General features: G+C 40.4%; 2 protein-coding genes across 13 annotated transcripts in view; one reads left to right on the top strand and one right to left on the bottom strand.

The window, feature by feature from the left end:
• The window catches only part of LOC307260013 (uncharacterized protein), a 491,510-nt gene that overhangs the window by 26,301 nt on the left and 451,340 nt on the right, over window positions 1–13,869 (top strand). The window lies entirely within an intron of this gene.
• The window catches only part of LOC307260010 (NACHT, LRR and PYD domains-containing protein 12-like), a 78,030-nt gene that overhangs the window by 7,289 nt on the left and 56,872 nt on the right, over window positions 1–13,869 (bottom strand). For 7 of the 10 annotated variants that reach the window (XM_080040112.1, XM_080040110.1, XM_080040113.1 and 4 more), the window contains 8 exons: window positions 12,620–12,793; window positions 11,961–12,134; window positions 9,360–9,533; window positions 8,720–8,902; window positions 5,085–5,125; window positions 4,798–4,853; window positions 3,507–3,580; window positions 2,725–2,939 (listed from right to left, as the gene is read on the bottom strand). In XM_080040112.1, coding sequence (XP_079896238.1) covers window positions 2,725–2,939; window positions 3,507–3,580; window positions 4,798–4,853; window positions 5,085–5,125; window positions 8,720–8,902; window positions 9,360–9,533; window positions 11,961–12,134; window positions 12,620–12,793 — 1,091 coding nt within the window. Of the gene's footprint in view, window positions 1–2,724; window positions 2,940–3,506; window positions 3,581–4,081; window positions 4,155–4,797; window positions 4,854–5,084; window positions 5,126–8,719; window positions 8,903–9,359; window positions 9,534–11,960; window positions 12,135–12,619; window positions 12,794–13,869 lie in introns of those variants that run through there. The other 3 variants (XR_013845172.1, XR_013845171.1, XM_080040117.1) reach the window with 3 other exon arrangements.

Genomic DNA, 13,869 nt, shown 5'->3' with positions numbered 1-13,869 from the left:
TATTGCATTTACTGTGATGGCTGTGCTGTCAAGCCAGAGCCTCTCCATCACAGCTAACATTGAAGTGGCTCCCTCATTAAACGTGGCAATTGCCATACTGGCTGCAGCCTCAACCCTACTTTTACCTACAAACACGGTTTTGGGGCATCGTGACCAAATTACTGAGTTGAGACACTCATTCGCATTTTGTGTGCCTCCATGCTGCATCCTCTGCAGCAGACTGTCACTAGACATCCTATGATACACAGGGATGAGCTTCTGTCCTACCTCCCGTGTCAGGAAAGTACATAAATGATTTTTATGGGTGTCTGGAGTTTTCCCGTTCTCCTCCGCTCTCCTGTACCAGCACCAGGTAGGTTTGCAGCGTGTGTGTAATGGAGTTTGATCTGTAGACATGGAGTGGAGGAGACCAGCCCATATGGCCGTTTTCATCTGCTCAAGTGAGCCCTGATTATTGAGCACTGCCCCTCTGTAATAATTTTGTAAACTTTTGCACTTTAAGGCAGTGAGTTTCCCCACTCCTTTCCCACCCAATTTTCCCTCAGCACTTAGTTTACGAAGTGCTGTTCCCATGCGCTTGTGTGCATGATTAATACATTCCAGTTTATTTATTTCATGATTCGGATACGGGTTCAATGCAACTACTGCTCTGTAAGCTGTGCTGTCCCCATCAGACAGCATTTCAGTGTAGCACAGGTTGTGGCGTTGGATAGATCTAGCCCACATCCGCTTGGCTGCCTCCTGTTCCATTGCTTTACTTGAGCCGTTGAAATTCTTTGCGCAATCGTCATGGGATATTTTCCAGCCACTGTACTCCTGCTCTGAAATTTTATTCTCTCGCCTCTCACTTTCCTTCAACATGCATGCATGGCAATAAGACGACACAACTTCAAAGTCTATCACTAGCCCTGTGATGATGTCAATGCACACACCAATGCCATAGTTTGAGGTAAAGCCCCTTTTCTGCCATGTACCATCAAAAGACACACTGATATTGATGACAGCCTCTGCATCCTTCCTCAGCAACTCTGCTACATCGGTATCGATCTCAGCATAAGCCTTCCTGATCTGCTCCCTGCTCCTATCCAAAGACTCCAGTCCTCGCTCTATCTCTGCCACTAAGACACACAACACAATTGTATAAATAACATCTGCATTCACAGTGTCTATATTCTTCCAACAGAGTGTAATAGCTCTCCTGGCTTGAACAAGTCCAAAGTCTAGTAATCTAGTCTTTTTCGTGGAAAGTCTTTTGGATATATTCCAAGCACACAGCATATAAAGGGACGCTGATATTAAACATTTTTAACAAACAGCCAAACAGCTGTGAACATCACATTGGGCTTCACAGAGGGAGAGAGAGAGAGACCAGGGACTCACATGTTGCCAATGAAAAAATGTTGCCTATCTGAGAATAGCCTATTTCAACGTTACACTTCAAAGGACAGCTCCTGAATATCATGAAGGAAAATTTGCCACACTGCTTATTGTCTCATTATTTCATATGTAGTAGAAATGTTTCCTGGTGCTTTTGTGTATAACTTAATGAGCCGTTACTTTCTGACTAAATAGCCTCATGGAAATCAGATTTAAAAATTCTTCATTTTATGAACTAGTAGGCCAACTGCCGTTTAACCTTACCTTTTACTCTCCTGTCGTGTCTCTGATAGGTTTTCAAATGGAGACCCGGGATTCCTAATACTTTGGACATCTTCTTTAGGGCAGCATATCCAAGTCCTAATTCATGAGCTAAAAGGACCATTCTTGTGTTTATGTCAAAGGCCACATCTCTCCTGGTAGAGTCTTGTATCCGCGAGGATGAGAATACACTTTTTCTGTATCCTTTTTCATCCCGGGTACATTTGTCACATTCCAGCAACACACTGGAACAAAACCCCTGATTGTGAGGATCTATACTTATATGAAGCGCAGATTCCATACAATTTGGACAGATCAACCCATCCAGAAGCTCATTGATACGAGATGTGTGGATTATTAGCCACTGTTGTGTGGCTGGCTTGTCATCCTGCTCCGTAGCCGGCACAGGCTCTCTCCCCATCTCTCGTATCTTGCGCTCTGATGCGCTGGCAGTTGGTATCTCTCCGACGTGATCATCGTCATTTATACGTCTTTTACACTTAATCTCTCCGAAGGGCGATTGTGTCCTTGCCTTTGCCAGTTGATGATATCTTTGGTTTTTCGTGACATATCGGATTTTCGATGTTTTTCCCATTTTATTTTGTGAAAATTAAATTAGCCGCTGTTAGCCTGAAGCATGTCACGTGATGCCTTTTAGCGAATCACATCGTCAGAAATTTTCATCAGCCAATGGGATAGCGTTCCTAGCATTAAATCCCCCCCTCACAATTTCACGATTGGTTACTGATACAAAGGAAATGACCATATTTGGATCCAATATCATCGTAGTTGAGAGATGTAGCTTTCCAACGGTACCAGGGTTGATATATTTCATACAGCGGCCGCGGTGCTGTATGTTACGTTAGAATGCTCACTTTTGGCGAATTTAGGAGAGAAATACAGACGCAAGCAGACATGGTTTGGTAAAATAAACACCTAAAACGTATATTTTGGACCTTTTATTTATACTATCATGAAAGAAGACATGTCATGGAAGATAAATAGACAAAAATCTCAAAATTGACTAGTGCCTAAAAAAACGATGTTTTTGCCTGCCGTGTCTCGCCTTAAAACTTGAACATTTACCTATGCAGATCCAGTGTGGCAGGTACACTTCATGTAACTTCCCAGCAATGACTGTGATGTCCATGAGGGAGCTTGCTGGCATGTATTTGATGCTTTTCATCCTCTCCATGTGTTCCTCCCAAGAGCGAAACTGGAACTTGAAGCTGACGTTTTCCTTACAGACCCAGCGCAGGCTGGAGACACTACATTCAAAGTTTCCTGCTTCTGACTGTAGACTGAGTGGTGAAGGAGAAAACTAATGAATTTGTGTTGAAAAACTACTGCATTAGAAGGAATGGAATATATGAACAGAAGAAGTAGGAAAAAAAAAATTCTACTATGTTCGAGATTGTACACTAAAGCTGGGGTATATGATTTCTGATTGGTCAAAGTTAACATGAGCTGTACACTTTGACCAATCAGAGCGAGGCTCCGATTCTCTGTTCTTATTGGCTGTTGGGACTGTCCATTCACTTTGGCACGACATTGTTGGTGTAGTGTCAGGGAGGGACCATAGGGGAGGGACCAAAGAGAACAAGTGGAGCGGTTGAGGTATTTGGATTCGAATCTCTATCCAACTGCCATTTTCTCCAAAAATCCTCCACCCCAGCTTTAATACCAAAGACATGGAAACTATGTAACATGATTGTGGTGAAGGTAAAATAGAGGTTATCTGTCTGTCTTTCTCTTTCTCTATCTAACTAAGCTTACTGAGAAACATTTTAGTTAACTTGTGTTCGAAACTAACCAAGCGTTACTTCTTTCTACAGTTTGATTTTGCTGTGACGCCATATTATTTTTACCTGTAAGTTGGAGCCTCGTCTGCATCTGTTCTGTTCACTTCAGGTTCAACTTGAGTCCAGTCACTAGAGTCCTGCTGCAGAGGACAATCATTGTTGTGAATAAGTGGACAAGCTTCTTATTACAACATCAAATAAATAATGAACAAACAGATGAATGACAAATGAACTGAATAAATTAATGAATGTGAGCCATTACCACAACGCTTCCTCCACCCTTAAAGGTGCACTGTGTAATATGACATCATCAATAAAGTTCTACAAAGTTCTAGAATGCAACACTCCCTGGGTAACCCCACCCCTTTTGAATAATAACAGAAGCTACAGTGGCCTTCAAGGACAACATTTTAAACGATGCACCTGATGACATTCCAACTATGACACTTTCAAGATGGCGGCACTAGGCCTTGGTCCAAAATATGCAGAAATATGGATATATACGAGACCCTTTCTAAGGGAAAAAAAAATTATTCAAAAAATGTTTTTCAGCTATTATGCACTAAATTAAATGTACTTATGGATATTATAATTACTTTCTACAAAATCTGCTAGGAAATAAAACTCAAAATTCTACACACTGCAGGTTTAAGCTCCTGGTGATGCCTCTCCTCCTCTGTCTGAGCTAGCACACGGTCGGGTCGCTTCTGTCACCTGACAAACACACATTGATGCCATGTTTAATATGAGGAAAAGCATCTATGGCTAGACACACACACACACACACACACACACACACACACACACACACACACACACACACACACACACAATAACAACCTCTAAGAATAATGGCCAAAGCGAAAGTGTGATATAAAATACATCCAGCTCCACATGTATAAAGAACGCTGAATCTGCATCAACTTCTTGTGGCAGATGCACACAGTAGCTACTAAATAAACTGTAATGGTGAAACATATGAACAGTTAGTGTAAGGATGGTTTCTCCCTCACTTAGCCTACATGTACATCTTGTTGTCTAGGCTTTGGTGCTCCTTACAAACAGATGTAACGTCAGCCTCTCACATGTTAACAGAAACACCAGATGTTTGGCACCAAATACATTGGCTAGACACTGATGGACAACAGTGGTTACATATTCATTCAGTAGTCTGTGGATATTGGAAGGGACATGTAACTTGGCAACTGTTTTGTTTTGTTTTGTTTTGTTGTGTTTTGAGTAATTATGACGCTTCATGTCAGAAAGAGTTGTACATGGCAATGAGTTTAAATAACTATAATCTTAGTTTGCAATAGTAATACTGGAGGACTTCACACTGTACAAATGCTCCTCTCACCTTTTTGCCGTCGTCCAGCAGGTTTTTTTTCACATCCAGTTTGACATCAGAGTGAACTGATGGAGAGAAGTGAAAGAGAGAAGAAATTAAACAATAATCAAATCTTGAATGAGGTGAGATCCATTAGTAGTCAAAACTTAAACATTTAAGAAATGACAGCTCCATGAAAAATGTGTTTGAAATATATTTTTGAAATGTTACAAAGTACAACGAGCATAAGCTAATTTTGAGAAAAGGTTTTGTCTATTTACAGTTTGATGAATGAGAGCCATTGGTTCATTACTCACATTTTTGGTGTTCCTTAGCTCTGATCTCCCCCCAATCGATCCTGTAGAATGAACACAATCCTAAAGTCATGAATCAAGTTTAAATAATTGTTCATTCTTTGAGTCCAGAGACAACTGATCAAATGCTTTTTATCATCAAATGCTTCACCACAGAGACCATAACTGACATGTTCTGATCCTGCATTAGTAATAAATAATAATGATTATCAAACAGTCTATCGAATGAATATATAAGTATTCATAAGTGGAGGTCCAAAAAACATCAAAGGAAAAACTAACAAACTACTTTTTTAATCTACTATAAAATTGCGTCGGTTGAACAGTTGTAAAATGTTGAATTGCTTTGCATTGTCTAGTTGCATTTTTTTTGTTTGTGGAAGAAAGAAAGAAAAGAAAGATAAACGATAGATTAAAGGGTTTCTGCACCCCCTGTTTGAGCGTACTGGACGATTTTGAAAAATGCATTCAGACCATGGATTCTGAATTCTGTTTTAGAACCATTGTTTTTAAACATTCCCACATCAGCCGGCCGACATTCGGGACGGAGGGGGCGCGCGGTGTCTGTGAAGGAGGGGGCTAGCTGCTAGTAGCCATCACTCAGGAAGATCGGGGCGGCAGTGGCGAAGTGGGTAGGGTGTTTGCCTCTGGTGTGCAGGGTCGGAGGTTCGATCCCTCGTCTCCCCGCCACATGTCGAAGTGTCCCTGAGCAAGACACTGAACCCCAAATTGCTCCCGATAGTCGGCTTAGTTAGCTTAGCACCCTAGTGCTAAGCCTACCCTGCGTGGTAGCTGCTGCTATCGGTGTATGAATGTGTGTGTGACTGGGTGAATGTGTACAAAAACAATGTAATGCGCTTTGAGTCTGTGATAAACGGAGATATAGCGCTATACAAGTCCATTTACCATTAGATCTGAATGACATGACTTCCTTGAAAAATCGAGTGACACAAAGTCTAACGGCACAGTCGCTACACAGTGAGCTCATATGCCACACAGATGGGTTGTTTGAGGTGGAGGACTTTTCTTTTTCTAAATTGTTGGCGGGTGTTTCTATCGTAGTGTTAGGAGACAGAATAGCGCAGTGAACGAGCGCGCGGCAGTGTGTGTGTGTGTGTGTGTGAGCGAGGGGTAGCGTGTGTCAATCAAGTGAAGTAATGAACGAGTCCGGGTCCGGGTCCGTGTGTGTGTGTGTGTGTGTGTGTGTGTGTGTGTGTGTGTGTGTGTGCTGCCGGTAGAAATGAAGTGTGTTAACCCCCGAAATAACATCCTTGGAGGGACAGTATAACAGTAGTAACTCATGGACCTGTAAAGAGCGTGACCGGCTTTGCAGCGACGTGATGACGTATTGGTGCAGCTCTACGTCATTTTTCGAACCCGAAGGAAAAAGTTTTTTTCAAATCTTAGTAAATTCTAAAATAATTTACAATACAAAAGATTTCTTAAATTGCCGATATTTAACATATTGCAATTTTTTTCAATATTAACACCAGCATATACAATCATATGAAAAAGTTTGGGAACCCCTCTCAGCCGGCATTATAATTGACTCTGCTTTCACAAAAAAAATATAAAAGTGGTATGTCTTTAATTTACCAGGAACAGCTAAGTACTGGGATGTTTTCCAAACAAAGATTTTTTGAAAAGCAGTATTTGGTTGTATGAAATAAAATAAAATGTGAAAAACTGGCTGTGCAAAAATATGGGTACCCTTGTGGTTTTGTTGATTTTAATGCCTGTAACAGCATGTGAAACTGATGAATTTAAACACAAAGTTGGTTGGATTATGTTGTTAAGCCTTGAACCTCATAGAAATGTCTGTTTAATCATGAGAAAATGTATTTTAGGTGCCTAAATGCAAGTTGCACTTCTCTTTGACTCTCTGCTGAAGTGAGACAGAATGGGATCATCAAAACAGCTCCCAAAAGATCTGAAAAACAAAGATTGTTCATTGTCATGGTATAGGGGAAGGCTACAAGAAGCTTTCCCAAAGGTTTCAATTGTCAATTTCGACTGTAGGGAATGTTGTCAGGAAATGGAAGGACACAGGCATAGTGGCAGTTAAACTCAGGCATGGCAGACCAAGAAAAGTACAAGAGCGGCATATGCGGCGGATTGTGAGAATGGTTGCACACAACCCAAAAATCACCTCCAAAGACCTGCAAGAACATCTGGCTGCAGATTGTGTATCTGTACATGGTTCTACAATTCAGTGCAATTTGCACCAAAACATCTGTATGGCCGGGTGATGAGAAGGAAGCCCTTTCTGCGCCCACGCCACAGATACAGTTGCATGGAGTATGCAAAAGCTCATTTAGACAAGCCTGATTCATATTGGAAGAAAATGCTTTGGACTGATGAGACAAAAATTAAGTTATTTGGTCTTTATAAAAAGCAGATGTTTTGGTGCAAATTGCGCTGAATTGTTGAACGATGTACAGATACACAATCTGCAGCCAGATGTTCTTGCAGGTCTTTGGAGGTGATCTGTGGGTTGTGTGCAACCATTCTCACAATCCTCCACCTATGCCGCTCCTGTTTTTTTCTTGGTATGCCATGCCTGGGTTTAACTGCCACTTTGCCTGTGTCCTTCCATTTCCTGACAACGTTTCCTACAGTCGAAATTGACAATTGAAACCTTTGGGAAAGCTTCTTGTAGCCTTCCCCTAAACCATGACAATGAACAATCTTTGTTTTTCAGATCTTTTGGGAGCTGTTTTGATGATCCCATTCTGTCTCACTTCAGCAGAGAGTCAAAGAGAAGTACAACTTGCATGTAGGCACCTAAAATACATTTTCTCATGATTAAACAGACATTTCTATGAGGTTCAAGGCTTAACAACATAATCCAACCAACTTTGTGTTTAAAGTCATCAGTTTTACATGCTGTTACAGGCATTAAAATCAACAAAACCACAAGGGTACCCACATTTTTGCACAGCCAGTTTTTCACATTTTATTTTATTTCATACAACCAAATACTGCTTTTCAAAAAATCTTTGTTTGGAAAACACCCCAGTACTTAGCTGTTCCTGGTAAATTAAAGACATACCACTTTTATATTTTTTTTGTGAAAGCAGAGTCAATTATAATGCCGGCTGAGAGGGGTTCCCAAACTTTTTCATGTGACTGTATGTGTTCCTTAACAACAGAGTCATTTAATTCAGCTTCTATCTCAAAAAACAAGTAAAAGGGTTCAGTTACACTTTAAGGAGAAACTGCACTCAGGACGTTAAACCACTGATTTGTTGTGCTAGGCTCAGCTATTAGATGACCAGACATATCTATGAACTGTTAACCTGTTTTATTCACATTGTCTAAATGTTGGATTTGCTCCTCATTGATAGTTTATATTTGAACTGTTCCTACTTTGCATTACAACGTCAGCACAACATTTCCCCTCTGGATGAATAAAGTGTCTGATCTGATCTCATTCCCTGTAGAGGGGCTTCTGAACACTTGGCTGGGAGGGGTCTCATGCTTGATGCTCCAGGAGCTGCTCCTATTGGTTGGTTGGGACGCTCACACAGTGGAAGGTAGAACTGGAGGGAAAGCCCTAATGTGAGTGAGGCATTAACCTCCCTGTGTTTAGTACAATACTGTAGAACCAGCCGGACTGAGTCTGACCCCATACTGACCTCAGAGTCTCCAGGCTACAGTCTGGACTCTCGAGAAAACCACACAGCAGCTTCACTCCAGAATCCTGCAGCTCGTTCCTACTCAGATCCAGCTCTCTGAGATGGGAGGGGTTGGACTTCAGAGTTGAGGCCAGAGAGGCCAGAGAAACACAGCTGATCTCTGACAAACTGCAGCCCCTCAATCTGAATGAAGAATAAATGATGGAGATACATATTAAATTATAATCCAATCAGATGTATTCAGGTTTCAAATGATTACTAAGCATTATTATGTCCTAATAAATGTCAGTTATATTTGATTATTAGTGAAAATACATTCAAATGAACTGAAACTAAATAAATATTTCCACTAAAGCAAATAAACTTCATCAATTTACAATCAATCTTCTTTGTATAAAGATTTGACCATGCACCAAAAAATATGAAAATACATTAAATTTAAGAACTAAAAGTGGAAATGTACTAAATGATTCTTTAGGAAATGGACTTATGTTGTGACTTCAGACGAAATTTAGAAATACAAATATGAACAAAAGGAAATATAAAACGTATTGGATTTAAGTTATGTTTTGACACAAGTGAGGTCAAATTGTTAATTAAACATTATTATCTCAAACAGTAACAGAGTCAGTGAACTGACCTCAGAGTCTCCAGTCTACAGAGTGGACTCTCCAGAAAACCACACAGCAACTCCACTCCTGAATCCTGCAGCTTGTTGTTACACAGATCCAACTCTCTGAGATGGGAGGGGTTGGACTTCAGAGATGAGGCCAGAGAAGCACAGCTGAGCTCTGACAACCTGCAGTGACTCAATCTGAATGAGGAATAAATTATGAAGAAGAAGATTAAATTATAATCTAATCAGATGTGTTCAGGTTTTAAATGTTTAGCTAAACATTATTATGTCCTAATCAATTAACTTTTCTCTAAACTTATCACAGTGACTTTGTTATTCTCTGTTTGTGATTGCAGACTAAATTAAGCAATTAAAAGAGCAACTGAGTTCAATTGTTTATTAAATATACAATATATCCAACAGTTACTGACCCCAGAGTCTATGAGAGGTTTTAGGAATAGCTGTAAACCCCCTGCAAACATACTGTCATGTCAGTTGGTCAACCATTTGAAAAATCCTAATTCGAATGTTGCTTTAGATCTCTTGCTTAAGGCGTCACGCGATTGTTCTCCATTCTAAAATGCATTGGGACGACCGTTAGAAAATTTCTGATTCGAACTTTGGCTTACGTCTCTTGCTTAAATCGTCACACGTTCTAAAAAAACAATTCTATGCCATCTCTCTGGTGCCGCGCAAGAGATACACAGTCTCATTGCGCCTGAGCCTACACTAAAAGCCCCGTCCGGTGAAACACTGTGATGGTGACGTTCACAGTGAGACCTCGCGAGCCGCCGTGCAGACAAACTATGTGGTTTAAGGCTAAATGATCACGGGGATTCCGATTGCATGTCCCGAGCCTGGATACACAGAAATGTCCCCAAACTGACTGCGCGACTAACTGTAAAGTGAAACAACCGGCTCGCTCCGTTAGTTTCAGTCTACAGCCGACACAGTTAATATAATCACCACCTGCACATGGACCACGTTTAAATAAAGCCTCTCATTCTTATTATCATGAGGGCTTTGATGCAAAGGATTAAATCTGAACATTACGGAGGCAGAGGTGGTGCGTAAAAGGACAGCGCAGTTGGCAAGCTCTCCTCACTACAACTGCCACAGCAAAACAGCCACTGTAAGTCGATCGCTGAGCCGATTCGTGCCTCTGACACGTTGACTCGCAACATAATGAGTTGAGGCTTTGAATTCAGTGCTGGGGATGTGGAGCTCTTTGGCCATTTCCTGTGACTCTTTTTCCTCTCGTCAAATCGTTCTCTCTCCCAGCGCACACACACTTGTCCCGACCGCTTCCGAAAGCACAGCCAGTGTTCCACCCGAAAAGTTGGACACAAGCCCTGAAGCTGAATGATCGCTCTGGTAACGGTCAGTTCATTACTGGACACTGAATATTAGACCCCGAATATAAAACGACCCGACTTTTTACAACCTATTCACAGGGGGAAAGCCCTGTCCTATAATCGGACCAATACGGTATGTGTCACCGCTGCATGTAACAATATTGCATTGGTGGTGCTTTTTTTTAAATTAATGTAGCGAGTTATGAGTGCAGGCTGAGCTTTTTTTTTTGTGTCAGCACTGTCTGCATGTAGCCTACTTCAACAGCGGGTCTCCACACTGTTGATCACGCCCAGACAACTTTAGCCTGCATGTTTAGGATCCAACTGGCCGGCTGGTTTGAACTCATTTGATTGTCTTTTTTATATTTTACGAGTTTACTCCTTGCCCTCTTAATTCAAATTGCATATCGCAACATCAGCTCACCTGTTTTCTCTCTCTCCCTCTATTCCCACTCCTATCCTCAGAAAAATCTGATTTTATAAATGCATCTTCCTAAAATAGATAGGGGATTTTTTGCAAGTTAAACAGGAAATAAACTATTAAGAGATAACAATAAATACGAGACAGAGATATTTTTTATATATTTTCATTGTAACACTGACGCATGATTCAATTAAATAGGTTGCGGTTGTGGTGAGAAAAAATAGGCTACAACTAATTGCAAACCTATAAGTTAGGCTACTTTCTAGCAGGACGCAAGAGATTCTGAGCTGCGGCTCTCAGCTGTGCCAGAGCATTCACCGTTGCTAGGGAAACCAGCTACCGTCGCAGCCCGTGCAGCAGTGTGAACTGCCAGTCAGGCTCGTTGTGAGCATGTGCAGCATTTTCAAGTTTGCGTCTCGTTGCGTGGTGAATCTTTGGTCTGATCTGGGCTAAACCTGCTCAACGCCGTGACTGAGGGAACGTTCCCTTACAGAATGATATTGGCCACGCCCACACCCACACCCACACCGCCCTGCAAAATGTTCTAGACAGCAAAAAAGCAGTTTTTTAGACTAAATGTTATAATATTTATGAAAATGTATTTTTAATTGGATAATTGTAAACAGCTTATAGAGAAACCCAACATTAATGTCATATATTAATGGCTGTGGGTTGCCAGGGCCTTTAAGAAAGAAAGTATGTTGTGACTACAAACCAGATTTAGATGAGCTATACAAATATGAACAAAATGAAATGATAGATGTGTGTTATGTTTTGACACAAGTGAGGTTAAATTGTTAATTAAACATATAAGATGTAAAACAGTAACAGAGTCAGTGAACTGACCTCAGAGTCTCCAGTCTACAGAGTGGACTCTCCAGAAAACCACACAGCAGCTTCACTCCTGAATCCTGCAGCTCGTTCCAACTCAGATCCAGCTCTCTGAGATGGGAGGGGTTGGACTTCAGAGATGAGGCCAGAGAAGCACAGCTGATCTCTGACAAACTGCAGTCACTCAATCTGAATGAAGAATAAATGATGGAGATAAAGATACAATTATAATCCAATCAGATGTCTTCAGGTTTTAAATGTTTAGCTAAACATTATTATGTTCTAATCAAATAACTTGTCTCTAACCTTATCACAGTGACTTTGTTATTCTGTGTTTTTGGATCATCATAATGTCAGTTATATTTTATAATTTGTGAAAATAGATTAAAAACAAAATCATTATTTCCACTAGAAGCAATTACATTTCATCCATTTACAATAAATTGCCAGTTTAAAGATGTGACCTTTTACAAAAAATATTGATAGAAATTGTATTTGACAACCAACAATGAACATTTACAACATGCTTCTTGAATAAACAAAAGTCCTTTGTGACTGCAGACTAAAAAGAGCAACTGAGTTCAATTGTGGCAAGTTATGTTATTACACAACTGAGGTTAAATTGTTAATTAAATATATAAGATCTTCAACAGTAACAGAGTCAGTGAGCTGACCTCAGAGTCTCCAGTCTACAGAGTGGACTCTCCAGAAAACCACACAGCAGCTTCACTCCTGAATCCTGCAGCTTGTTTTTACTCAGCTCCAACTCTCTGAGATGGGAGGGGTTGGACTTCAGTGCTGAGGTCAGAGAAGCACAGCTGATCTCTGACAAACTGCAGTCACTCAATCTGAATAAAGAATAAATGATGGAGATAAAGATTAAATTATAATCTAATCAGATGTGTTCAGGTTTTAAATGTTTAGCTAAACATTATTATGTCCTAATCAATTAACTTTTCTCTAAACGTATCACAGTGACTTTGTTATTCTCTGTTTGTGGATCACCATAATGTCAGTTATATTTTATAATTTGTGAAAACTAATTAAAATGAACTGAAACCGAAGAAATATTTCCACTAAAGCAAATGAACTTCATCAATTTACAATAAATCCTCTGTATAAAGATTTGACCATTTAGCAAAAAAATAAGAAAATGTATTTAATTTCAGAAATTTACTACATGATTCTCTAGGAAACAGACTTATTTTGTGACTGCAGACTAAATAAAAAAATACAAATATGAACAAAAGGAAATATGAAACTTCTTGGATGCGAGTTATGTTTGTATATAAGTCAGTTATCAGTGACTTTGTCATTCTGTGTTTGTGGATCATGATAATGTCAGCTATATTTTATTATTTGTAAAAACACTTTAATTTAAACTAGGGCTGTCAAATTAACGCGTTAATTTCGATTAATTAATCACAGAAAAATGAACGCGATTAAAAAAATGTACGCAGATTAATCGCACTTCTATAATGCCCTTTGACCCGGTGCAAAAGTGGTGCGGAGCTGCACCTGTAGCTCGCCGGGCCGGGCGCGTGGGTTAAAGGGAGAAAGGTAAAGAGAGAAGCAGGGGAAAGGGGCCGACTCGAGGGCTCTATGGACGGTTTATGGGATGCATGAAGGTAGGAAGACATCTTACTTAATTCTCCGCAGTGTCCATGCATTATTGATTGAAGGCTGTTACATACTCCGCGAGAAGAAAGAACAAAGTTCTCGGTGACAGAGCTGCGAGAAGAAAATGACGTAATTTTCTTCTCTCAGCTCTTGTTTAGCTGTTCTCGCAGCTTGTTCTCGACACATCACCCGGGCCGAACTTTCTTCTCGCAGCTTATCCGAGAACTATTGTGTGATTGGTCAGTCTGAAGTCAATGAGGAAAGCGAAGTGAAATCAGCTGGCGCTACTGATTCAATTACCATG

Source organism: Ammodytes marinus, assembly GCF_949987685.1.
Source record: "Ammodytes marinus genome assembly, chromosome: 13".
Taxonomy (NCBI): Eukaryota; Metazoa; Chordata; class Actinopteri; order Uranoscopiformes; family Ammodytidae; genus Ammodytes; species Ammodytes marinus.
This window is presented reverse-complemented; position numbering and strand designations above follow the sequence as displayed.